This window comes from Dasypus novemcinctus, chromosome 9 (assembly GCF_030445035.2).
Source record: "Dasypus novemcinctus isolate mDasNov1 chromosome 9, mDasNov1.1.hap2, whole genome shotgun sequence".
Lineage (NCBI taxonomy): Eukaryota > Metazoa > Chordata > Mammalia > Cingulata > Dasypodidae > Dasypus > Dasypus novemcinctus.
In genome coordinates, this window is record NC_080681.1 from 92,147,032 (window position 1) to 92,174,523 (window position 27,492).

At 37.3% G+C, this 27,492-nt stretch overlaps 1 protein-coding gene and 1 non-coding gene across 11 annotated transcripts in view; one reads left to right on the plus strand and one right to left on the minus strand.

Annotated features, from left to right (window-relative positions):
- Positions 1 to 27,492, plus strand: part of FOXJ3 (forkhead box J3) — a 153,707-nt gene that overhangs the window by 35,856 nt on the left and 90,359 nt on the right. For 6 of the 10 annotated variants that reach the window (XM_004477415.4, XM_004477417.3, XM_023584361.3 and 3 more), the window contains one exon: positions 8,929 to 9,253. In XM_004477415.4, the coding sequence (XP_004477472.1) occupies positions 8,929 to 9,253 (325 nt within the window). Of the gene's footprint in view, positions 1 to 8,816; positions 9,254 to 27,492 lie in introns of all 10 variants that reach the window. The other 4 variants (XM_071217511.1, XM_071217512.1, XM_071217514.1 and 1 more) reach the window with 1 other exon arrangement.
- LOC111760228 (U2 spliceosomal RNA) lies at positions 24,487 to 24,671 on the minus strand. Its single transcript, XR_002793984.1, has one exon. It is a non-coding gene; the product is annotated as a U2 spliceosomal RNA (small nuclear RNA).

A 27,492-nucleotide genomic window follows, 5' to 3' on the forward strand; every position in this document is an offset into this window, starting at 1 on the left:
TTCCCTCTCCCCCTATGACCTAGTTTTGAGATGTTATACTTTGATATTCTTTGCCTATTGGTTTCATGCAGAAAATTCCTTATGAAACTTCTCTTAAGTAGCCTGGCTGCTTCCTTACCTTCCCAAAGAGGTATCATAGATTAAGATTTTACCTCAGACATAAGCTCTTCTCCATGCTATCCCCTTCTTGCTTTTTCCCACAGGTAATATTTATGTTCTTTTTTTATCATTGCTTCCATCTTCCCATTTTTCTCTGCTCTTCCCACAGAACTATCTCTGCCATCTGTGCTGAGTCATTCTTTTTTCCCAACTCATAAAGGACTTCAGTCCTGTTATTATCCTTAACCTCATGCTACTGACTCTTCTCTTTCTTTAGCTTTTTAAAATTAAACTTTTTATTTTGAAATAATTTCAAACTTATAGGGGGGTTGCAAAAAATAATACAAAACCCATACAGAGTACTCCAGCATACTCTTTTAGCTTTTAAACATATCTCCCTTGTTTGTGGAGGAGCCCACTAATACCCTCAGTGGACAGTCACTATTTCAGCAATTTAACTACTATTTATTTATTTATTAATTAACTTTTTATTTTGAAATACCTTCAAACTTATAGGACAGTTTAAAAAATGATATAAACCCCACACAGAGAAGTCCAACATACCCCTACCTCCCCAGATACCCAAATCCACCAGTTTTAACAATCTTCCACACTTGCTATATCATGCTGTCCCCTGTCCATCCATTTATGAATACATTTTTTAAACACTTTATGTTGTATACCTCTTGCTCCCAGAATACTTAATTCTGCCATGTACATTTCCTAGGAATAAGGATATTCACTTAAGTAAATACCTTAAGTACAGTTACCAAGTTCAAAATATTTAACATTGATATAAAGCTTATAGTCTATATTCCAGTTTTTTCATATGTTGCAGTATTATTCCTTTGAGCCTCCTCTCCTTTGCTAGATCCCATCCAGGATTGTGCATTCCATTTATGTCATTGTTTCTTTAGTTCTTTGTTTTTATTTTAAACTATGGGAACATATATGCAACATAAACTTTCCCTTTTCAGTCACTCTCAAGCATACCAACTAATGGGATTAATCATATTCACAATTTTGTGGTATTCTTGCTACATTCTATTACTAAAACTTTCCCATCTCCCCAAACAGAAACCCTATATCCATTAAGTGTTAACTCACCAACACTGCTTTCTCCTGTCCCTGGCAACCTGGGCTCTAATTTCTGTCTGTGAGTTGGCATATGCACTAATATTTTCTTTGTAGTTATCCTGGGACATAAATTTAACATCCTAAATCTATAGCAATCTTGTTTGCATTGATACCAACTTAATTTAAGTATTAAAAAACTATGTTCCTATACCCCTCTGTCCCCCCACCTTTCTGTAGTTCATGTCACATACTACATGTTTATACATTATGAGTCCAAAACCACTTACTTGTTGTTACATTTTATCTATTTGCCTTTTAGATCCTGTAGGAAATAAAAATGGAGCTAAAAACCAAGATTGCAATAGTACTGGCATTTGTATTTCCCCATATCAATAAGCATTGGCTAATTGGTCGGAATATAAGGCTTCGTTGTTTTGCTGTGTGAAGTAGTGGGATAATGCATTACCCTCATGGGAGATCTTTGTTTCCCTGTACAGCTTTGATCTGTTGTCTACAACCTTCAGAACTATTTAGCATCCCTTGTAGTGCCAGTCTAGATAGTGATGACCTTGTCAGTTTTTGTCTTAATCTGTCCCTCATTTTTTTTTTAAAGATTTATTTATTTTATTTCTCTCTCCTTCCCCCCCACCCCGGTTGTCTGTTCTCTGTGTCTCTTTGCTGTGTCTTTGTCCGCTTCTGTTGTTGTCAGCAGCACAGGAATCTGTTTCTTTTTGTTGCGTCATCTTGTTGTGTCAGTTCTCCTTGTGTGCGGCACCATTCCTGGGCAGGCTGCACTTTCCTTCGCGCTGGGCGGCTCTCCTTACGGGGCACCCTCCTTGTGCGTGGGGCTCCCCTACGTGGAGGACACCCCTGCGTGGCACGGCACTCCTTGTGCGCATCAGCACTGTGCATGGGCCAGCTCCACACGGGTCAAGGAGGCCCGGGGTTTGAACTGCGAGCCTCCCATGTGGTAGATGGACGCCGTAACCACTGGGCCAAGTCCGCTGCCTCTCCCTCATTTTTGAAAGACAGTTTTGCCAGATACAGAATTCTTGGGTGGCAATCTTTTGCCTTCAGCGCTTTAAATATGTCATTCCACTACCTTCTTGTCTCCCATGATTTCCAATGAGAAATCAGCATTTAATTTTACTGAGACTACCTTGTACATGTCACGCTGCATCTCTGTTCTTGTAGCTCCCTGAATTATCTCTCTATCTTTGGCATTCAACACTTTGATTATAAAATGCTATGGCATGTGTCTATATGAGTTTATTCTGTGTGGTTCATTGAGCATGTTGAATGTGTATTCATGTCTTTCATTAAATTTGAGAAATTTTTAATCATTATTTCCTTGAATATTCTCTCAACCCCTTTCTTTTCCTTCTGAGACTCCCACAGTACAGATACTGGCTTGATAATGTACCACAGATTTTTCAGGTTCCGTTCACATTTCTTTATTTTCCTTCCTTGCTCTTCAGACAGAATGCTTTCAGTTGTCTTATCTTCAATTTCATTCAGTGACTCTTCTGCCAGCTCCAATCTGTTGAACTCGAGGGAATTTTTAATTTCTCTTACTATGGTCTTTTCAGATCTGTTTGGTTCCTATTCATAATTTCCATCTTTGTAGTGATAGTCTGTTTGTGTTCATCTTTCATTTTCCTAATTTCCTTTAGTTCTTTGTCCATGCTTTACATGAACTCTTTGAGTATATTTTGGGCCATTTTTTAAAAGTCTTTGAACTGTTCATGTATGGTTCTTGTCGTTGATGGTTTCTAATGCTTTAATCTTCTCTTTTGTCTGGGTCATCACTTTCTATTACTTTGTATGTTTTGCAAACTTTTGTTAAAACCTGGACATTTTGATATTTTAGTATGTTATTGCTGGAATTTAGACTCTAAGGCTTCTTTATATTAAGCTTAGATCCAGCTAGTGTTATGACAGAGCTTTCCATGAATGCTAGGAGATAACAATAAATAAAAAATAAATAAATAAATAAATAAAATAATGAAAGAAGAAAGAAAACACATTTTCCAGTCTTTGCGGATTGACCTCTGTGTATGCTATCCTTAGGGCTCATCCTTAAAATGAGTTTGGAGAATGCCCAGGGGCCTTCTTGAACCTTTCTGCATGTGTGTCTTATTTTGGGCATGTGTATGTGGCTCTAGGAATCAAGGTTCCTCATGGTCCTGGACATTGCACTATGTATTCTACAGCCAGCCATGACTTGACTGCTGTCCCACAGCATTCTGTAGGGAATTTCTATGAGCTGCTTTCTGTGCACTGGACAAGTTCTGAGATAGCAAGCCCCTTATGCCACCAGCAGATGGATTGACCTAGACATACATGTTCCCGGTATGTGCATGAGGTTACCCTGCTCTCTCTGGAACCTGGACCAGAGAACCCTGCTGAGAATCCTGAGAATGCAGGTAGGCTTGACCCCAAGATGGTGAGAGGAAAGAGGAGGGGCCAGCCAGCATACCAGGAGATTCAACCACTTTTTTTTTAAAAAGGCAGTACTGAGGATTGAACCTGGGACCTCATACACGGGAAAAAGGTGCTCATGCCACTCAGCTATATCTGTTTGCTCTACTATTTTTTTTTTTTTTGATGGTTAAGAACCACTTCTTTATTTATTTAGTTTTTAAAAAGATTTATTTATTTATTTCCCCCCACCCCTTGCGGCTTGCTTGCTGTCTGCTCTCTGTTACCATTTGCTGCGCATTCTTCTGTATCTGTTTGTCTCCCTTTGTTGGGTCAACTTGATGTGCCAGCTCTCTGCGGGCGTGTAGGCCATCAACTCTCCACGGGCGTGGGCCAGCTTCCCTTCACAAGGAGGCCCTGGGACACGAACCCAGGGCCTCCCATATGGTAGATGGGAGTCCAATGGATTGAGCCATAACCGCTTCCTTGCTTTATTTATTTTTAAAGGATTTTATTTTTATTTACTTTTGTTTTCTTTATTTACAGCCACACCCTTCCCCCAAATGGTTTTCTTGTCTCTCTGCTCACTTTTCTCTCACCTTCTCCAGGAGGCATCTGAAACCAAACCCGGGGCCTTCCACATGAAAAGGGAGTGCCCTGTGGCCTGAGCCATATCTGTCCCCTGTGGGCTGTAGTGTCTACTGGCTTGTGACCTCTGCTTGTTGTGGTGGAGACACAGTCTACCTCATTGTGGCAGGAGGTGGTGTCTGCTTGTCTTCTCTTTTTTAGGAGGCACTGAGACCCAAACCTGGGACCTCCCATGTGGTAGGAGGCATCCAAGTAGTTGAGCCACATCTGCTTCCCTCTCTATTACAAAGTTGTCTTTTTCTTGATTTGTTGCTAGCACTGTTGCTGTACTCCTTAATCTAGTTTCTGGAACCCTGAGAAAAATGTTTTTGTTGATTCTTGCTGGTTGTTCAAAGCTTCTGTGGTGGGACAGAGCCCTGAAGCAGAGCTCCCAACCATCTTGAATGGTGTGGAGCTAACTACCATTTATTGATGCTTCACCTACTATATACTAGACATTGGGGAGACAGAAAAGAACAAGAAATATCCTTCTTTCAAGGAGTCACAGTCTAGTGGGACAGAGAGATAAAAAAAATAATTACAATTCTGTGTAAGTCCCATCCATGATAGGAGGTATTTATTATATTCTGTAGAAGCAGGACCTAATTCCATTTTGGAGACAGAGGATTAGAAGAAAGGATTGACCAGTCTTTCTTGAAGGGAAGGTTATTTGATAAGTCTTGAAGGAAAAATAGAAGCCAGCCAGCCAAAGTGAGAATGCATAGTGAGAAGGAAAGAGTGTTCCAGAAAGGAAGACACTCCTTATCCAGATACTGTGTTATTTTTCAGAAGACCTATAGCATTGAAAAACTAGATTATCCTGAAAACACTTGAATTTAAATTGTGTGTGTGTTTGTGTGTGTGTGTGTGGAGGTGCCCTGTGTAGAAAACTTAGTCATATGATGCAGTTAAGGAATAATGACAGTGAAGCAGCATGTTAAATGCCAAACTCTGAGGAGGAGGAGTAATAAAAGATTGATGAAAGCTAATGAAGTTTAGATTTGGTTTAATAGGAGATAGCAGCCATTGAAAGTTTTTTGGGCCTAATGACTTGAAAGCAATGCTGATAGATTTCTCTTGGAGTGTATATATAGACTGAGGTGGTTGGAGGAGAAAGGTTGGTGAGAAGTCAGAGTCCAGGACCCTAGCTAGAAGCTGTTGGAATGAGGTGAGGTAATGAGGGCCTGAAATTTCTTAACCAGATCTTCATAGCCAGATTCCTCAGTTCCCTCCATGCTCTTTTTAAATGTACCATCATTTGTTCTCTTATACAAGTAGATTTCTGTCATCGCCATTCTACTAATAAGTTTCTTTTTAAAGTTACTAGTGATATGGCCAAATCTAATGGTCATCTTTTGTGTTCTCAGCACTTAGTAGAGAACCACTTCCGTCTCCAGCCTAAGCCAGAATATAGAAAATTTAATAAATTGCAAACAAAGCAAAAGCCCCACCTTTTCAGAGGTTCAATTTAAGACAAATTTTATGTATTTTATTTCTGCTCTAGCAGAACTAATGAATATAAGCAAACAATGAATTGAAAGAGAGGCATGTTCATATACTGGCTTCAAATTTTTACTTAGAATGTCTTTAAAGACTAGTGACCGTTTTCTTTCCAGGGTGTTTAGATCTTAACTTTCCTTAAGACTTAGCTGTAGTTGTATTCTCCCTTCTCTACTTCTTAAGTCTCCAGTCCTTATTGTCCCCCCACTTTCTGAACGTTTACAGCACCCAGAGCCCATCCTTGCATTTTTATTCACCTCTTTTTTTGAGGTGAACTGTACATTTCTGGAGACAGGGATTTTGTCATACTTTCCTTGTGTTTATATCTTATTCTAGCATAGCCTTGTACATGTGTATAATTACGAATTCTTGTAAAATTACATGTTATGACATGTATTAAATACCTTCTTACTATATGTTCACATTATATTACTGAGAGTATCATAAAGTCAGTTTTTGGCATTTGTGGAAGTAAAAGAAGATAAAAATGGCTCTCACTGGGGGGCATCTGCATTATCAATTATATTCCTGTTTGGAATATGCTTTTATATTAACTTGAAAGATGTATGTGACTACCTGCTTTGGGATTTTGAATAAAACAGACCTCCTCAATAGAGGCTTGAAATAATAGCCAATGTTTACTAAATGAAATGTGAGTAATAATAGGAGTAACTATTATCGCCACCACCACTACTACCAGTAGCTAATATTTATTGAATACTTACTGTTTGCTAGGCACTGTTCTGAGTACTTTATGTCAGTAGGGTAGATACTATTTTATCCTCATTTTATAGATGAGGTGGTAGAAAAACTACTGGATTGGGCATTGGGAGATGTGGGCGCTAGTTTCAGTTCTACTCTTAACTATTTGTGTGAATTTGGGCAACCTTTTTTTTTAACTTCCTTGAACCTCAGTTTTTCATCTTTAGACAGACTGGATTAGGTTCTAATCTCTAGGATATTTCATCCACTCTTTTAGCATTCTTTTTTCTCTAAACTATCCTGTTTTCTTATTCCACAATTCCTTGTAATTTACTTCTTGCTGGGAACAAACATTTCTGGCTAAGATTGTAGACCAGGATGGTAAGTCTTTTTTTAGATCCTTGAAGGTGTTGTGTAGAGGAATTTAAAGATCAGGTTTCAGAGAAATGCATTCAGTAGGGGGTGGGGGAGAGGGATTTGAGGAAATGAGGAAGGTGGACCTTGGAGCAAAATAGATGAAATACAAACAAACAACAGATAATGGGACTCAGTTTTCTGGCAATGCAGATAGAATCCTGATGGCAGTTTCTTGGTTTATAATTGCTATTGCCTTATTTGGTTTGCTTCATAGTGTTGGTATCTTCCAAAATACTCCTAGAGGTATGTTATCGACTTACATTTATTTCTGTGCATATATTACCACATTTAATTCTCAAAGTAATATTTTAACTGTAGGTACTGTTGTTTCTTTTTACAGATGAGAAAACTGGAGTTTAGAGATAGTAGCGTTTTCACAGTACCATAGCTAGTAATTGGTAGAATCAATACTTGAACTCTGATCCTCCTGACTCAAAAAAGTCTGTGTATTTTTGTCTATTCTATATCGCCCCCCATCAGTTCAGAGTCTAATAAACATGTACTCCAGGTTTTTCTTTATGGCAAAAACCATTGGGATGAGGGGAGTATATGTGATTTTCTTAGCTAGAAAAGTATCTTTGGCTGAGATACTTTTTTTTTTTTTTTTTAAAGATTTATTTATTTAATTTCCCCCCCTCCCCTGGTTGTCCGTTCTTGGTGTCTATTTGCTGCGTCTTGTTTCTTTGTCCGCTTCTGTTGTCGTCAGCGGCACGGGAAGTGTGGGCGGCGCCATTCCTGGGCAGGCTGCTCTTTCTTTTCACGCTGGGCGGCTTTCCTCACGGGCGCACTCCTTGCGTGTGGGGCTCCCGCACGCGGGGGACACCCTTGCGTGGCACGGCACTCCTTGCGCGCATCAGCACTGGGCATGGCCAGCTCCACACGGGTCAAGGAGGCCCGGGGTTTGAACCGCAGACCTCCCATGTGGTAGACGGACGCCCTAACCACTGGGCCAATGTCCGTTTCCCTGGCTGAGATACTTTTAAGTTTCTTTGTTTGTTTTCTTCATTTTGACCTCACTAAGAAGTCTCTTATTCTTTCCTTCATCATTTTCAGGGTCACTGTTCCTGCTTTGATCCCAGGTTGAAGAGTTTATACCCTCTCTTGAAAGTTAGCAGTTTCAGTGTGAGGTGTCAAGTTCATTTCTATATTCTTATCTTCAATTCTTAGAGCTGCATCCTCCTTTCTCCAGAATATACATTAATTTTGGCAGATTTTTTTTTCCTTTCTTTTTTGGGGTGATAATGGTATGAATTTTTCAGGCGTGGAGAGAAATACATTACAAATCCAGAGCACTGGACATTTGCCCAGGCCTGTTCTCACACTTTTGATGCTTTTTTCTTTGTGTCTATTTATGTGATTCAGTCTCTTCTTTCCTGTACTCCTAGATCTTTCTTAAGCTTGTTCCTTGACTCGTCTTTTAAAAATAACTGTCTCGTATTGCTTCTTCTTTTCTTATTAGTGTTCTTACCTTTGCATTCATTTTTTTCTGTCAGCTCCCCAGCTAGCTTGCCTCCTTCTTGTTGCTGTCTACCCTGCATTACTCTTCTTACCTTCCACCTGCACAACTCTGCCTTCTTTCTCCATGCAAATGCCTATGCCCATTTCTCTGACCTCTTGCTTCCACCTTACTTTTGGTATTCCTTTGTTTATATGATGCCCCTAAAATTTGTGTAAAAAAATGCCAAATACGTAGTCTTAAGGTTTTAAAGGGCTCATATAGAGAGCTGGGCTGCAGACTGGGTTTTTCATACCAAGATCTTGTTGCCCTATTTAAAGAGCCAGGCTGTCTTTTTAAAATTATTTTTAAGGAAAGATTGGCATCAGAATCACTTTATGTATGTATATTGTTCTGTATCTTAAACATTTAAAACCAAGTTTTGTTTTAGTAAGGAAAAATTAAGAAAAAAGATTGGAAATGTTGATCCCTTAAATATTTGGTTTGGTCAGTAACATACTCAATCTTTTTCCTCCAGATTTAACTCAGGCTTTCCCTCACTTTGGAACTCCTAGATTTGTGCATTTTGGATATTTTGAGAAGCAGGGGTTCTTTCCTTGATATTGACTAAGGAGTCTATTTACCTTCAGGATGACATCTGAACTGGAGAGCAGCCTAACATCTATGGACTGGTTACCACAGCTTACCATGAGAGCAGCCATCCAAAAATCTGATGCTTCACAAAGTGCACATGGAACAGGGATTTCCAAGAAGAATGCACTCCTTGACCCAAATACAACCTTGGACCAGGAGGAAGTCCAACAGCACAAAGATGGGAAACCTCCGTACAGTTATGCCAGCCTCATTACTTTCGCAATTAATAGCTCACCCAAAAAGAAAATGACTCTAAGTGAGATTTACCAGTGGATTTGTGATAACTTCCCCTATTATAGAGAGGCTGGCAGTGGTTGGAAGGTAAGGATTTTATTTAAATTATTGCTTTTATACAGTAAGAAATGACAGTATTGGCCTTTATTGGAAACAAAGCTTTGTTGGAAGCGCATATAATTAAAGGTAAAATTCTGATTACTAGTCATTTTTAGGATGTCAGAAAAGGAAATTGAATGCTTTTTATTTAGGTGAATAATTTTTTTTTGGTAAAACATTAGTTTGTTAGAGCTTTATTACATTAAAGACTGATGTAGCATAAAGTAAGAGCAGAACTAATGTAGCATTCACCAGACAACGATATGCACGACTCAGGTAAGTTGATAGTGAGTCTAAGGAAAAAAAACAACGGTATTGCAGCTAATACTATCTTCATCATCCAAGGTTTTTTTGTTTTTAACTTTTTATTTTGAAAGAATTTTAGATTTACAGAAGAGTTAAGAGTACAGAAGATTTCTTTGTGTAGAAGGATATATCCTTCATCCACTGCTCTAATATTAATATCTGACATAATCAAACAAAGAAATATCAAAACTAAGAAATTAATGTTGGTATAATACTATTAACTAAACAATACTATTTACTAAGTAAATTATAGAGTTCATTCAGGTTTCACCAGTTTTTCCACTGATGTCCTTTATGTTATAGGATCCAATGTATGATCCCATACTACGTTTAGTTGTTATGTCTCCTTTGTGTCTTTGATCTGTAACAGTTTCCTCAGTCTTTTCTTGTGTTTCACAATCTTGAGATTTTTGAAGAGTACTCATCATGTATTTTATAGAAGGTTTTCTCAGGATTAGATTTTTGGGGGAGTAATACTGCAAAGGTGATATACCTTTCTCTGCACATCATATTGGGGGTACATGATGTCAGTATGTCTTGTTATTGGTAATATTATTAATAGCTTTGATTCCTTGGTAATGGTCGAGTCTGCCAGATTTCTTCACTATAAAGTTATATTTATCTCTTTGTAAATAAGTGTTTTCTGGGGAGATATTTTGAGTGTTTACTAATACCCTGTTTTGCCCATTGATTTTAGCACTCATTGACAGATTTTAACTGCAGCAATTTTTACTGTGCCTTTTAATGGTGATTTTCTCTTTTCTATCATTCCTTCTACATTTATTAATTGGATTTCTTCTCTAAGGAAAAGTCCCTTTTACACATTATATTGACTTATTTAGTTATTTATTTATAGTAGTGTGGACTTATGAGTATTTATTTTATTCTTTGAGTTAGTAATTCTGTACTGTTTGTCAGTCAAATTGTTACAACTTTGCCTCTTTTGGTTTTTGTTTGTTTATTTTTCTTACTTTCTGGCTTTATAAGATGTCCTAGGTTTGTCTTATACCTTCCATTCCCAACTGCTTCTTCCAGGAGCCCTAGTTCCTCACCTAAGTTTTTTTGCTGTACCATCAATTACTTATTCATCTACTTTGTATTTTACAGCTAATAATTCAATTTACTTTCTTTTGTCTCTGCAAATTCATATTCTTATATAGAAATTACCCACTTTCATGCTATATGAGATATGGGGGGATGTGTGTGAGTGCTCAGGATGGGAAGGAGTTTATAGGTCTTTAGTTCTGCATCAAATGATAGCTGCCTTTCAGTTTTTCTTAGTCTTTCTGCCTCAACAACTTTGCCTTTTACATTTAACTAGATTTATTAAAGATGCGTACCGATTTATGGTGCACCAATGATATACCTTTCACTATGCCAATAGTAAAGTGTCTTAGGAAAAGGAATTGTACTTAATAAAGTTTTATATCTCTTCTTCTGGTCTATGCCATAGCAGTGATTCTGTTTAGTTATATTCAGTAAATGTGGTTTGAATAAGGCATGAATTCTTGTCCCATCTTCCTTTCTAGTTTTATTTTTTGCTAGTTCCCTTTCATATGCTTTTCCTTCTGCTCGTTTCAGTCTACTAGCTGTCCCTAGGAAATAAACACTTTGACTTCTTTCTTGCTTTTGTTTTCCTTATTTTTCCTTGAATTTTCTCTTTTTTGCCTCTTTCCTAGTTGGCGTTATCTTCTTTCTTACAGTCCTGTAGAATTTATCTCTTTTATGTTTCCATAATGCTTTATTTATTTTTAAGATGATTCCAGGGATTGAACCTAGGGCCTTGTACATGGGAGGCAGGCGCTCTACCACTTGACCTATATCCGCTCCCAATGCTTTATTTTTCTTTTTTAATTAATTTTTAAATTTTTATTTTAAAAGAAGCTTTATATTACATAAATGATACATAAAAAATATAGGGGATTCCTGTATGCCTCACTCCCTCCCTCTCCCATACTTTCCAGTATTAACAACAACCTCCATTAGTGTGGTAAATCGTAACAGTTGATACATATTGAAGCATTCCTGCTAACTAATGGACTGTAGTTTACATTATAGTTTACACTCTGTCCCATACAATTTTGTAGTTTATGACAAAATATATATATATCCTGATTCTGTCATTGCAGTGTTATGCAGCATAACTCCAGTGTCCTGAAAATGCCCCCATATTACACCTTTTTTTTCCTTCTCCCCTCAGAACCTCTAGTGGCCATTCCTTTTATATCAATGATAAAAGTTCTTTCATTGCTAGAATAATAATGTCTATAGTAGAATAATAAATCTACATTATGTTATTCTATCATTCATTCCCTAACCTTGAGGATTTTGGCATGGTGATGCCATGCCAGATCCTTCTAATTAGGAGGGAGGCTTAGATCCCATGGAGCAGATGGATGCAGCTGTCTTGCTTGCAGTTCCTGACACTCTCTGTTCCTTGGGATGGCCATTGTCCATCATCATCTTCTGGTTAGTTGTCCTGGGTGAGTCCAGTGAATTGGAGAGTAGGTGCTGCAACTCTGCTGAGATTCAAGACTTGACTGGCACATGGATGGACCAAAGATTTAAGTCTCTGGGACATATATTTATCAACTATAGTGCTAATTATAAGTTCAGATAAAGGTGACAGAAGAGCCATGTGTAGGGTAACTATAAATGAGTCTAACTCTGTTACATTGTGGAGCATAAATTCCAAAGTAAGGTCCACTGACAGGGTGCCAAATTTCTGAGCTGTCTGTCTTGCTTCTAGTGTCTGGATGACTCTAGAGCCCTTAGGAGTCCTGCTATTTGAGGCACTGTTTACTTGGCAATCAGTGAGATCCTGCTGAGACAGGCATAAGTGTAACCTCTGGAATGACCTCCCGACTCACTTTGAAACCTCTTAGCAATAAAAACTCATTTATATTTACCATTTTCCCCTTTTCTTCAAGGTCTTTTTCCAGATGCATTACTAGTGGGTGCTTGGGAATAATCCCTTGGTGCCAGGGAGGCTTATCCCTGGGAGTCACGTCCCATACCAGGGGTGGGGAGGGTGAAGGTAGTGCCTTCATATGCTGATTTTGGCTTAGAGAGAGGCCACATTTGAGCAACAAGGAGGCCCTCAGGAGGTAACTCTTAGGCACTGTATAGTACTAGGCTAAGAGTCAGTTTCACAAGAAAAGGTTTATAAGTACAATCATCACTATCAAGGACCTGGCATAATGGTGTGTTTTCCTTCAGTAGGCACTGTCCTTGTACTTGGGAGATTCTTGCTGAATTATTAAGAGAATGTAGTAGAACTCCACAGGACGAGAATTCAGTATTCTTTTGGTTATTGTGTGGATATCTACTCATGGAGACAATGCGCCATGAATACTTGAACATATTCATATGCCTTAGAGACAGCTCCAGGTGAACCCTTCCCTGTGCATTCCCCCATCACTGACATCCCACACCCATTATACTCCCTTACCATAGTTGTGAACCTTCTGTGATCCAAAGCCTGTCCAAAAATTAAGCCAACAAAATAACTGAATAAAATTAATAAGAAAAAGAATAATAGTTTTAAAAAATAAATAAAATACAACACATTTTTAAAAAAATTTGAGATAATCCTTTATTAATAACACTGTTTTAGTACTTACACATTTTGTCTAGAGATCTTAATAAGTCTTTGTTTCTATAGCAACAGGTATTCAAAAAATTGCTATTTTTTTTAATTTCTATGAGCCACACTAAGAGAAATTAAGTAACTTTCCAGAGTTTCTCAACTAGAGAACGGTAGAGCCAAGTTTTGTACTAGGTTTTGTCAGATTACAAAGAACATGTTATTAACCATTTACAGGGCCTAAAATTTTGCAAAGACTTCATAAATATTTTTCAAATTTTATTTGCCAAGATAAGCTTTCTCTTAACTGGCTAACTCACTATGATAGTGTTTGTTAACAGTATACTTGGACTGCGAGTCCATTCTAACTGAACATTTCATTGGAAAAAATAACATGATAAAATTTGATTGATGAATGAAATCATTCTAAGCAAGTTGTAATGGTCCGTCTAAACTGCATTTTCCAGCTTTTTGTTATGAAGTACTGTTCAGTAGATTCCTTTTATCAAGATTTGAGATGAGGGAAGGCTAGGCGATTTTGGTAAACTGATTTGGTAATGGAAAGAAATGGTCTGTATCATTGGTTGTAAATTTAGATGGTTAAATTTGTGTCACCAGACAGGTGACATAAATGAGTAAAGAAAAAAAAGAAAAAAAAAAGTTCAACTGAAGAGCAAATGTCTAATAAAAAGGAAACAGTTGTACTCTGTTTATTGTTGCCTTTTAGGGTATATGGCAGATCTTCTGATTTTCCCAAGAAAACCCAGAAATCTGGATTTTATTTGTAATTTCCCAGATTTGAATGTTGGCAGCTAATTCCAGTTTTCTTTAATACTTTGGAGGTCAAACAAAGTTTATAGTGGGGTTCTTAACAAGGGGTCCATGGAATTGAAAGTCAAAAAAACATTCTTGTGGGGACATGTTGGTGTGGTATGATATATTTATTAAATAATACAGAGTGTCGTGTGGACTTAGTAAGGGGTCCATTGTTTTCACCTTACTCGCAAAGGGATCAGTGAAACAATAAACATTAGGAAACCTGGTCTATAGCCTAGGTTCAGTCTGTGTACTACCAGTCTGCAATGTCTGGTCTCAATCATGTCCTTTTCTTTTTATCTAATTCTAGTCCTTCATTCGTCAATTTGAAAAGGGTTTATTTACTGTCTATTCTTATGAAGTAGTGTGCTAGGTAGGATTTGGCAGTACTAAGATACTTAGCAGAGGGCTCCTAAAGGACCTTAGAGTATTTATTGGATGAGCAGGAAATGATAAGCAATTATGATCATGTGTGAAAAGCTTTGTAATAGAGAAATGTATAGAATGCTGTACTATAAATAATTCGCTAATTGGGCATTCCTACTGTGTGTAAGTCATAAAAATATCCAGCATATATGCCATCTAGTAAAAAGTATTAAATGAGGGGTGCGGTTAGTATGGGCTATGGGAATTTAGAAGAGCTTGTGGGAAGTATGATGAGGTTCTAAAGCGAATGGTACAAAGAGTAAATGCTATGAGAGTTCAAGGAACTAGGGCATCATTAGAAAACTATTAAGGAAGTGGGAATTGTGTTTTGATGAAGAGTAGAATTTGGGGAAGTGTTTTTAAGAGCTCTTATGAAACACTTCATTATAGAGGTTCCTAATAGAGAATAACGTGTGTTGGGATAGTCAGAATGTGGCGAATCTATGAATATACGAATGCCGTGCTGAAGGCCTTGACCCAGTTTGCTAGAGAATAAGTATATATAATGTTCTATTATGGGGAAGTGGATTTGGCTCAACTGATAGAGCATTCATCTACCATGTAGGAGGTCCAGGGTTCAAACCCAGGGCCTCTTGACCCGTGTGGTAAGCTGGCCCATGCACAGTGCTGCGCGCAAGGAGTGCTGTACCATGCAAGAGTGTCCCCCGCGTAAGGGAGCCCAACGCACAAGGAGTGTGCCCCGTAAGGAGAGCCACCCTGCACAAAAAAAGCGCAGCCTGCCCAGGGGTGGTGCTGCACACACGGAGAGCTGACACAGCAAGATGATGCAACAGAGAGACACACATCCCGGTGCTGCTGACAAGAATGCAAGCAGGCACAGAAGAACACATAGCGAATGGATACAGAGAGCAGACAACAGGGGAGAGGGGAAGAGAAAAAAAATTTTTTTAAAGGAAAAAAAAAAAGTTCTATTATGTATTTTATTTACCAGACTGATCACAGTTTCTGCTGAAGTGTAAGTCCACTTGAATGTATCAGATCCAAACCGCTATTTCTTGCTGACAGCCAGCCCAAGTCCTGATCTGAGATTAGGTTAGAAATAGTGATTCATTTTGGACTGGAAGATTCATGGTTTTAGATATAAAGAAGAAAGAGGGATGGAGAGGGGGAAATGTGATTAGGTGGAGATTTCCTGTCATTCAAATGGCAGTCATAACTCCTCTACTTAGTTTTTAGCATTGCATTGAAACTCACTGAAGAGTATCATAGATTTTAAGTTTTTTGAGAGTAGAGTAGGTAAAGTAGGTGCCTGAACATTGGCTGAAACATCGTTAGTACCTAATGTTTGTTGAACTATTTAAATAAATATTTTCTCTAGTTCTACCACACAAATATAGCTTCTGTTTATATGATATATTCAGTTCTAACGTTTTTTGTATGCATAGCTTTTTTAAAACATAGTTCTAATTGTGTCAGTATAATTTTGTATTCTCCTTTTTAAAATGTAGCATCAAAAGCATTTATCATGTTTTTACCTAGTCTTTATAGAACTACGTTTGATGATGTTACAATATGCTGTTAGGAACCATAGTTTCCTTAGCCATTTTCCTATTTTCTTACATCTCTTTCTTATTCATTCTATAAATTATAAAGTGCAAATGCTTAATGAAACTCTTTTGAAGTGAAACCAGCTTCTTCTTTCTGTCCTCTTCATTGGTGAAGAATTTGCCTGCATTCTTACAATAGTGGATAGTGTGCTGGGCACTTTTAGTTATACTACTTTATTTAATCATCTGAAAAACTCAGTGTGGTAGATATAATAGTCTTTGTTTTATATATGAGGGAAGAAGAGTTTAAATAATTTGTCCAGGGTCACCAGTAAGAAATAGTATTGAGATTAAAACAAATCCCTGGCTTTTAAATTTCATTTGCACTAATAATATTATTTATTAATTATATTTAGTATAATATTAAAATATTTGAAATACTTAATATTTTAGATTTAGTATGTTTGTAACTCTCAAATCTTTTGTGTGTTTAAATAATGAATATTTTGTTACATCTTCTAATACTACATAAATCCTTTCTCTTACGTTACCTCATTTAATCCTCACTATAATCTTCAATACCCTGCTATGGGAACTAGGGTACGTATTATCAATTTTCATTTTAAAACTGAAGAAAGTAAGGTGGTTCAGTTAAGTGTCTTGCTATTTTCACTATAAAATAATGCCACTTTCCTTTTAGTGTTGTTGAGTTTTGCCTCTTACTGACTTCCGTTCTCTTTTTACATAATAGCTTTATTCAGATATAAATGAAATAGCATAAAACCCACCCATTTAAAGTATAAAATTCAGTGGTTTTTAGTCCATTCACAGAGTTATTCAACCATCACAATTTTAGAACATTTTAATCACCACAAAAATAAATCCTTCTTGTTAGTATACCGTCATTCTCCATTCTTCCAGTCTTAAACTTTAGGCAATCATTAATCTACTTTATCTCGATAGATTGGCCAATTCTAGACATTTCATATTCATGGAATCATTCAATATGTGGTCCTTTGTGACCGACTTCTTTCATTTACTGTGACATTTTCAAGGTTCATCCATGATATAGGATGAATCAGTACTTGATTTTTTTTTTATTGCTGTGTATTTGATTTTATGGATATATCACATTTTATTTATCCATTCGTCAGTTGATAGAAATTTGGTTGCTTTCTTTTTTTTTTTTGGACTATAATGAATGGTACTGCTAAGAACATTTGTGTACAAGTTTTTACATGGGCATATGTTTTCATTTCTCTTAGGTATGTACCAAAGTGGAGTGGCATGGATTTGCTGGGTCATATGATAACTCAATGGTAATTTCTGAGGGACCGTCAGAAGTGTTTATGCCATAATTGAATGACTCAGTAATCTGAATTAGAGGAAAAGGAGTTTAAATTTTTGTGCTGTTCACTTTACTAATGGAATGTAATCTATTAAATTATTGTAGTTTAGAATAATAGCAAAATATTAGAAGCAGAATAACTGCCTATCCATAGGACTCTGGTGAATAAACTATGGAACATTCTCATAATGGGGTACAATACAACTAAAAAGAAAAAATAAAAGAAGAACAGTATAAAGCTAGTGAGCTGCAATGGAGTGTTTTTTAGAATATTTTGTTTAAGTGAAAAAATATAAAGAGGTGGGGAGTTGTGTGTGTGGTGTATTATGCTACCTTTTGTTGGAGGAAAGGGGAAATATATATTACATACTTGCTTTTTGTTATAAAAAGAAATTTAGGAATGATAAACTAGAAACTTAGTAAATGTAGTTACCTGTAGGGGATGGATGGGACCAATGTGGAAGGAATGTGGAAGGGAAGAAGATTGCTTTGAGTATACCGTTTTATACAGTTTGAATTTTAAACCATGTAAATATTTTACATATTCAAAAAAGTGAAAAGAAATAGAAAAGAAAAAAGAAAAAGCAAACCCTAAAACTGAATGCAAGGAAAAATAAATAAGCCTAGCATCGTACCTAATTGATAACATAACTGTAGAAGAAAAAATATAATTCAGGAAACTTTCTCTGGGAGCACAGAGTATCTGCCTCCGTGGGATGCATTCCAAGATCAAAAAGAATTACAAAGGAATCAAGAATTTTAGTAGGTATGTTTTTTTCTAGTGATATACTGATGTAGCAATTCTGAAATTTAGTTTGCAGGGAATGGTAGAAAAAGGGAGTATATATACTGATGTTTTGGGGAACCAAGGCTTTCACAGTGGAAAAAAGAGATATAAGTAGGAACACGGTTTTTAGTTTGAATTGGAGATGCCAGTTTAACTCATGGTTTTTTTTTTTAATCATTTGGAATGCTTTTAAAATTAAGATTACTGGGTCACAACTCCAGAGATTTTGAATTATTCATCTTGGATGGAGTTTAGGAATCTGCATTTTAAGCACTTCAAGTAAGTACTCTAGTGCAGCTGGGTTATACTTTTGAGAAACTACTTAAGGAGGGTTTCCAGCACCAAGCAATATGACTATGTCTTGATCAGTTATTTAGCCTGGGCTATTTTTTCTCCTAGCTATCTCAGACAATCCTATTTACCTATGCTTTTTCACCCTACCAACTGCTTTTCTTGGGATTATTAGATAAAGGGATTGCTCAAATTATGAGGTCAACAACAACGACAAAAAACTCTTTTTTTCCCCAACAAATTTGTTACTGCTATATGAGATGCATTGTATTCTAGGATTTGGATTGATAGGCAGAGCCCTTACTCTCATAGAGTATACTTATTTTTTGGTAGAGAATACATTATGGACATTTAAAAAATAATTGGAAATGTGATAGGAAATCCACATTGATGAGGTTTATAACTATGTGATCTAACCTAATCTATGGAAGTCAGGAAGAGCTTTCCTGAAGAACTGATGTTTAAACCAAGAATAAATAGAAAATTTAATAGGATTCAGTTAGATTAAGGGGATGGAGAAAGACTGAGGGCAGTGATCTTGCAGAGAGAGCAACATATGGAAAGACCCAGACGTGAGAGAGAATGTTGGATAAGATGAGTATAGCTATGGTCACGTCATGAAGAGCTTTTGGAAGTTTTGTTAAGGATTTTGTCCTAAGTGAAAAGAGATGTCATTTTAATAGGCTTTAAGCAGAGGGATAAGATCACAATTGCTGTTTGAAGAGAGAACTGCTTGCAGCATAGAGAGTGGTGGGGGAAGGGGCAAGAATAGAGGTTGGGACACCAGTTAGTAAGCTATTGCACTAGTCTTGGTCCTGGACTGAAATAGTAATAGATGAAATGGAGTGATGTAGGTAGATCTACGGTAGGCTTTATATGATTTTTTAATAGATTTATTTTAGATGGTGAAGAAAAGGAGCCATTAAAGGATGGCTCACAAGTTTCTGGTTAGAGGAGTTATGTGAAGAATGATGTCTTTAAACTGAGACAAGGAAAACCAGAAGAGGGTCATACTGAGCATAAAGATAGAGATTAGAAATGTTGAGGTTGAGGTATTTATGGAGATGTCCAGTTGACAGTTGGAAATAATTAGGAATGGAAGAAAAAGCTCTATGTTGCAGGTCTAGATAGATTTAATACCACATATGGTCTTTGAAGACATGGCTGTAAAGGAGATTGCCTAGGCAGCAAATATGGAAATAAAAGGAAAAAAGAGCATAGGAAAGAGCACTAAAGCTTTCCAATAGGCGGTGGACTTGGCCCAGTGGTTAGGGTGTCTGTCTACCACATGGGAAGTCTGCGGTTCAAACCCCTGGCCTCCTTGACCCGTGTGGAGCTGGCCTATGCACAGTGCTGATGCACGCAAGGAGTGCCCTGCCACTCAGGGGTGTCCCCCGCGTAGGGGAGTCCCACGTGCAAGGAGTGCGCCCCGTAAGGAGAGCCGCCCAGTGTGAAAGAAAGTGCAGCCTGCCGGGGAATGGTGCCGCACACATGGAGAGCTGACGCAGCAAGATGATGCAACAAAAAGAAACACAGATTCCTGTGCCGCTGACAACAACAGAAGCGGACACAGACGACGCAGCAATAGACACAGAGAACAGACAACCGGGGTGGGGGCAGGGAAGGGGAGAGAAATAAATAAATCTTAAAAAAAAAAATTTGAATTACATAAAAAAAAATAAAGCATTCCAATATTTAAGTATTTTGTAGAGAAAGAATACCTAGTAGAGGAGTGTACTTCCCCTGAAGTGATGTTTTCATTCCTGATCAATTTACAAAAGAATAGTTCTTTCTGACCATCTCTTTTTTTCCCCCTTAGCTTAAATTAAAAAGGGAAAAAGTATTAGAGAAGTTACAGATTTACAGAAGTCAAGCAGAAAGTATGGGGTTCCCATATTATCCTGCTTTCCTGCCCTCCACAGTTCCCCCTGTTGTTAACATTTTACGTTAATGTGGTACCTTTCTTACAACTGAAGAAACAATATTATTATATTAAATATAGTCCATAGTTTTGAATTTGTATCATACACTTCTGTGTTTCTTTTTGAATTTTTTTTTGTAGTACCATGTATATAATCTAAAAGTACCCTAACAGTTATATAGTGAATTATATTCACAATGTCATATTACTGTTACCATCATCCATTACCAAAAATCTTCCATTACCCCAACTAGAAATTGTGTACCAGTTATGCATTAACTCCCCATTCCCTGCTCCCACCCTGACCCTGGTAAACTGTATTCAAGTTTCTGATTATGAATTTGCTTATTCTGATGAGTGAGTGAGATTGTACAATATTGGTCCTTCTGTGTTTGGCATATTTCACTCACCATGATGTCTTAAAGGTTCATCCACGATGATGTATCAGAACTTCTTTCCTTTTATGGCTGAATAATATTCCATTGTGTGTATACACCACATTTTGTTTATTCATTGTTGATGGACACTAGGGTTGCTTCCATCTTTTTTTTTTTTAAAGAAAGTTTAGATTACATAAATGCTACATAAAAAATATAGGGGATTCCCATATGCCCCATTCCCTCCCCCTTCCACACATTAGCAATATCCTTTGTTAGTGTGGTATGTTTGTTACAATTGATGAACACACATTGAAGCATTGCCAGTAACTGTGGATTATAGTTTACATTATAGTTTACACTCTGTCCCATGCAATATTGTAAGTTATGACAAAATATATATTGTCCTGTATCCATCATTACAGCATCATGCAGGACAATTCCAGTGTCCCGAAAATGCCCCCATATTACATCTATTTTCCCTCTCCCTCCCCTCAGAACTTCTGGTGGCCACTGCCTCCACATCAATAATAAAAGTTCTTCCATTGCTAGAATAACAATAAGTCTATAGTAGAATAATAGGAAGTCTACTTTAATCCATTGTTCATTCCCAAGTCTTGAGGATTTGGGGATGGTGATACCCACTCTATCTCTAATTGAGAGGGGGCTTAGATCCTGTGGGGCAGATGGAAGGAACTCTGTTTGCAGTTGCAGACTCTATTCCTTGGGATGGGTGTTGTCCATCATCACCATCGTGTTAGTTGTCCTGGGTGTGTTCAATGAACTGGACTGAGTAGGTGGAGCCACTCTGCTGAGATTCAGGGCCCAACTGGCATGTGGATATACACCTGTCAAATACAGTACTAACTATAGGTTCAAATAGAAGGGGCAGAGAGTCATATGTAGGGAAACCACAAATGAATCTAACTATGTCACACTGGGGAGCATAAGTTCCAAGGTAAGGCCCATTGGCAGGGCACCAAATTCCTGAGCAGTCTGCCCTGCCTGTAGTGTCTGGACGTCTCTAGAGCCCTCAAGAGCCCCATTAGTTGAGACAATATTTATTGTGACAGTCAGTGAGATTCTGCTGAGGTGTGCATAAGATTAATACCTCTGGAATGACCTCCTGATCTACTTTGAAATCTCTTAGCTATAAGAATTCATTTGTATTTATCATTTCCTCCTTATGGTCAAGGTCTTTTCAGGTGCATTGTTAGTTGGTGCTTGGTGGTAATCCCTTGGTGCCAGGGAAGCTCATCCTAGGGAGTCATGTCCCATTATGGGGAAAGGTAGTGTTTATATGCTTAGTTGAGTTTACAGAGAGTCCACATTTGAGCAACAAGGAAGTCCTCAGGGGGTTACTTCTTAAGCCCTGTATAATACTAGGCTAAGATTCAATTTCACAGGAAAAGTTTTGTAAGTAAAATTATCAATATTAAGGGCCTGGCACCATGGTCCATCCTCCTTCACTAGGCACTGTCCCTGTACTCGGGGGGATTCTTTCTGTCCTATTAGAGAATGTAGCAGAACTTTCCAAGGTAGGAATTCGATATTCTTTCAGTTATTGTGTGGATCCCCACCCACTGCGACAAAGACCCATAAACACTTGAATACATTAATATGTCTTAGAGGCATGCCCCAGATGAACTTCTTCCTTGCATCCACCCTTACTGATACCCCACAGAAATCTTCCTCCCCTGCCACAGTTGTGACCCTTCTGTAATCCAGAACCTTTCCAAAGATGAAGCCAACAAAATAACCAAATAAAAATAAGAAAATTAAATAATATTTTAAAAAACAAAATAATTTTTTAATTAAAAAATTTAAATAATAAAACTTTTTTACACAGTATGTCTTTCATTGCTGTAAGATCTGTTGTACATACAGTGAGATTTTCTTCTGTATATTCCCGCATTGTCTTTTTTTTCCCTTCCATTTTATCTTCAAAGACGCTTTACATTACAGAAAAGTCATATAGAGAATATAGGGGATTCCCATATACACATTGCCCTCCCCATTTTTCCCTCTCCCCTATTAATAACATTTTACATACAGATGGTACATTTGTTAAAATTTGTGTAAAATATTGAAGCTACTGACCATGGTCAATGGTTTATATTACGATTTACATTTTAGACTGTACGCGTTTATAAATTCTGATGAAATTTAAAATGTATCTGTTATTGCGAGATCATGCAGCACAATTCTGGTGCCCTAAAAATGCCCTGTGTTTTGCCAATAGTGATTAATGTCGCTTTGAACATTTGTGTGCAGATATCTGTTCTAGTCTCTACTTTCAATGATTAGAAGTATATACCTACAAGTGGGATTGCAAGGATATATATAGTAATGCCACACTTAACTTCCTTAGGAGCTGCTAAACTGTTTTCCACCAGCGGCTGTACCATTTTATATTCCAGCCAACAATAAATGAGTGTTCCTATTTCCCCACATTTTCTCCAAAACTTATTTTCCATTTTTTGAATAATAGACTTTCTCATGGGTATGAAATGGTATATCATTGTGGTTTTGATGTGCCATTAAGGGCTGTATTAGTCAGCTAAAGGGGTGCTAATGCAAAATACCAGAAATCTGTTGGCATTTATAAAGGGTATTTATTTGGAGTAGAAGCTTATAGTTACCAGGCCATAAAGTGTGAGTTTCTTCCCTCACCAGTCTACTGCCACATACTGGAGAAAGAGGACTGCCAATGTCTGCATGGGTTCAGGCTTCCTGGGTTCCTCTCTTCCTGGGTCTTGCTTCTCTCTGGACTCAGGGTTCCTCTCTTCCTGGGGCTTGTTTCTCTTTCCTCACAACCATGCCCCTCTGTGTGCTTAATTCCCAGGGCTCTAGCTCAAGGCTCCAGCTCAATATTCTAGCATCAAAACTCCAGCATCAAAGCTCCAACTCTGTCCTTTGCCTTGCCTTTTATCTGTGACTCTCTACCCACCAAGGGATGGGGACTCAACACCCTACTGATGTGGCTCAATCCAAGCCCTAATCGTAATTTAATCATACCCAGGTATAGACCAGTTTACAAACATAATCCAGTATCTGTTTTTGGAATTGATAACTATATCAAACTGCCACAATGGCTAATGATGTTGAGCATCTTTTCATGTGCTTATTTTCCAATTGCGTGTTTATGGAGAAATGTCTATTTAGGTCTTTTGCCCATTTAAAAATGTCATTGTTAATCTTTTTGTTGTTGCATTGTACGATTTCTTAATATATGCTGGGTAATATGCCCTGTATTAGTCAACCAAAGGGATGCTGATGCAAAATACCAGAAATCTGTTGGCTTTTTAAAAGGGTATTTATTTGGGGTAGAAGCATACAGTTATCAGATCATAAAGCATAAGTTACTTCTCTCACCAAAGTCTGTTGCCACGTTTTAAAACAACATGGCTGCCGACATCTGCAAGTGTTTAGGCTTCCTGGGTTCCCCTCTTCCTGGGGCTTGCCTCTTCGGCTTGATTGAGCCACAACTGCTTCCCTAACTGGGTTTTTCATATATACCCTTTACCATGTTGAGGAAGTTTCCTTCTAATCCTAGTTTTCTGAGTGTTTTTTAAAAAAATTAATTTATTGAAGTATATCACTCATACATAAACATGCATAAACAATAAGTGTATAATAATAGTTGTGAACTTACAAAACAAATATATACAACATCATACAGGACTCTCATAATTCACCCAACCACTTGGATTGTTATTAAACCTTTTAAACTAATGATTGAAGAGCATTGTCAAAATATTACTACTAACCAAAGTATTTTTCCCCTAACCAACCCCATTATTATTATCTTTATATCTTTACATAGGAACATACATAAACAATTACACATTTAATGGTGGAAGTTATGAACTTACAAAGCAAACATGCATAACATACAGGGGTCCCATACATCAACCTTCCACCAACACCTTGCATTGTCATGAGATGTTTGTTAAAAATTATGAAAGAATATTGTCAAAATCTTACTACTGATAAGAATAGATACTACACTTGATCGTAGCAAAAAGCCAGGAAGTGGTGGAAGAAACTGTAGCATTGATACAGAGAAATTAGCCATGGTTGTTGCTGAGGGCAGGGAGAGGAAAGAAGAGATGTGATGTGGGGGCATTTTTGGAGCTTGGAGTTGTCCTAAATGATAGTGCAGGGACAGATGATGGACATTCTATATCCTGCCATAACCCACTGAAAGTAATGGGGGAGAGTGTAAACTATAATCCATGCAGTGCAGCCATGCTCCAAAATCTATTTACCAAATGCAGTGAATGTGCCGCAATGATGAAAGAAGTTGTTGATGTGGGACGAGTGAGGAGGGTTGAGTGTGGGGTATATGGGAACCTTTTATATTTTTAATGTAACATTTTTGTGATCTATGTATCTTCAAAAAAAATTAAAAATTAAAAAAAATCTTACTACTAATCATAATCCTTATTTTACATTTGGTGTGTTTTTCCCTCAACCACCCTATTATTATTTTTTAAATGTACAACAGAAGTTGTAAACTTATAAAACAATCTTGCACATGTGCAGGATTCCCTAACAACATCCCTCCATCAACACACCACACTGTGGTGGAACATTTGCTATAGATAATATCATCTGATTGTTACCATGTCCATAGTGTGCATTTGGTTTACATTTTCCATACTGCCTCATTATCAACACAGTACATCTTTTGCATAGATGCAAGAATATTATATTATTACTACTAACCACAGTCCATAGGTCCCTCCAGCTGTATTTTTCCCATGCTTCTCCACATTACCAAACCCTGCAGTAGTGATATACATTTGCTCTAGCTCACAAAGGACACTCTTGAATCTGTACCATGAACCACAATTCTCATCCACCTCTTGGTTTACTGTGCTAGTCAGTTCCTAGATTAATCTGTAGCATTCTGTCAGTTGGCATTTACATACCTAGACTACCATTTTCAGCCACATCCCCATTTATAAACTAGCTGTTACTCACTGTGTGTTACCATCCACTCTATACATTTCCACACTTACACAGTAAAGCTAATTAAAACGTCTACATAAGTTAAACATCAGTATTCACTTAGTCCTCCTCTTATCTCCTTTAAGAATCCACCACTTACCAACAGGTCTTGAAGATATTTTCCTACAATTTCTTCTGTAAGTTTTATGGTTCTTTTATTTTTAGATTTTTGATCCATTTTGAGTTAATTTTTGGATAAGGTGTGAGATAGGGGTCTTGTTCCTTCTTTTGGCTATGGATATCCAGGTCTTTCAGCACTGTTTGTTGAATGGATTGTTCTGCCCAAGCTGTGTGAGTTTGACAGGCCAGTCAAAAATCACTTGATACATTGGTACATGTGAGGGTCTGTTTCTGAACCATCAGTTTGGTTCCATTGGTCTGTTGTGTCTGTCTTTAGGTCAGTACCGTGCTGTTTTTACCACTAAAGCTAGGTAATATGATTTAAAAGGGTTTGCATTTCCTTTTTACGATGTTTCTGGCTATTCAAGACCCCTTACTCTTCCGAATAAATTTGATGATTGTGCTTTCAGTTTTTTCTTTAATGCTGGTGGAATTTTTATCGGGATTGCATTGAATCTATATATCAATTTGAGTAGAATTGACATCTTAATGATATTTAGTCTTCCAATTCATGAGCATGGAATGTTCTTCGTTATTTAGGCCTTTTTTGATTTCTTTTAACATTGAGTTGCAGTTTTCTGAATACAAGTGCTTTACATCGTTAAGTTTATGCCTGATTATTTGATTTTTATCTGTCATTTTATTTTCACCACTCTTGACATTTTTAGTTACTTTTTTGGTGTAATCTTCATTTCTAGACTCTCTTCCAGGCATCTCTCTCCTGTATTTTCTTTTCAGGCTCTAGCACACTGTTTAGTATTTCCTGAAAATCTGTTCTCTTGCTTAGAAATTCTCTCAGTTTCTGTTTATCTGTGAATATTCTAATCTCACCCTCATTTTTGAAAGACAGTCTTGTTGGATATAAGAATCTTGGCTAGAGGTTTTTCTCTTTTAGCGTCTTAAATATATCAGGCCACAGTCTACTTGCCTCCATGGTTTCTGGTGAGAAGTCAGCACTTAATCTTATTGGTTATCCCTTAAATGTTATGCATTGCTTTTCTCTTGATGTTCTCAGAATTCTCTCTTTGTCTTTGGCATTTGACATTCTGATGAGTATGTATCTCAGGGTTGGTCTATTTGGATTTTTTTGGATGAGAGTATGTTGTGCTTTTTGGTCATGGATATCTATTTCCTTCAATTGGGTTCGGAAATTTTCTACCGTTATTTCACATATTCCTTCTGCCCCTTTTCCCTTCTCTTCTCCTTCTGGGACACCCGTGACACATATGTTTGCATACCTTTTGTTATCATTTAGTTCCCTGAGACTTTGTTCAATTTTTTCTATTCTTCATCTGTTCTTGTGTATGTTCACTTTCAGAGGCCATTTCTTCAAGCTCACCAATCCTTTCTTCTGCCTCCTCAAATTTACTATTACATGATTCTAATGTTTTTTAAATTTCATTTATTGTACTTTTCATTCCCATAAGATCTATTTTTTCATATATGCTTTCAAATTCTTCTTTGTGCTCATCCAGTGTCATCTTAATATCCTTAATCTCTTTAGCCATCTTATTGAATTTATTAAGGAGATTTGTTTTTAACATCTCTGATTAATTGTCTCAACTCCTTTATGTCATCTGGAGACTTATCTTGTTCCTTTAACTGGGCCATAGCTTCCTGATTCTTGGTGTGGATTGTAATTTTTTGTTGGTGTCTTGGCATCTGGCTTACTAGAGTATTTATTCTGGGTGCATTTTTTCTCTTTAGTTTAGGGCTTCCTGTCCT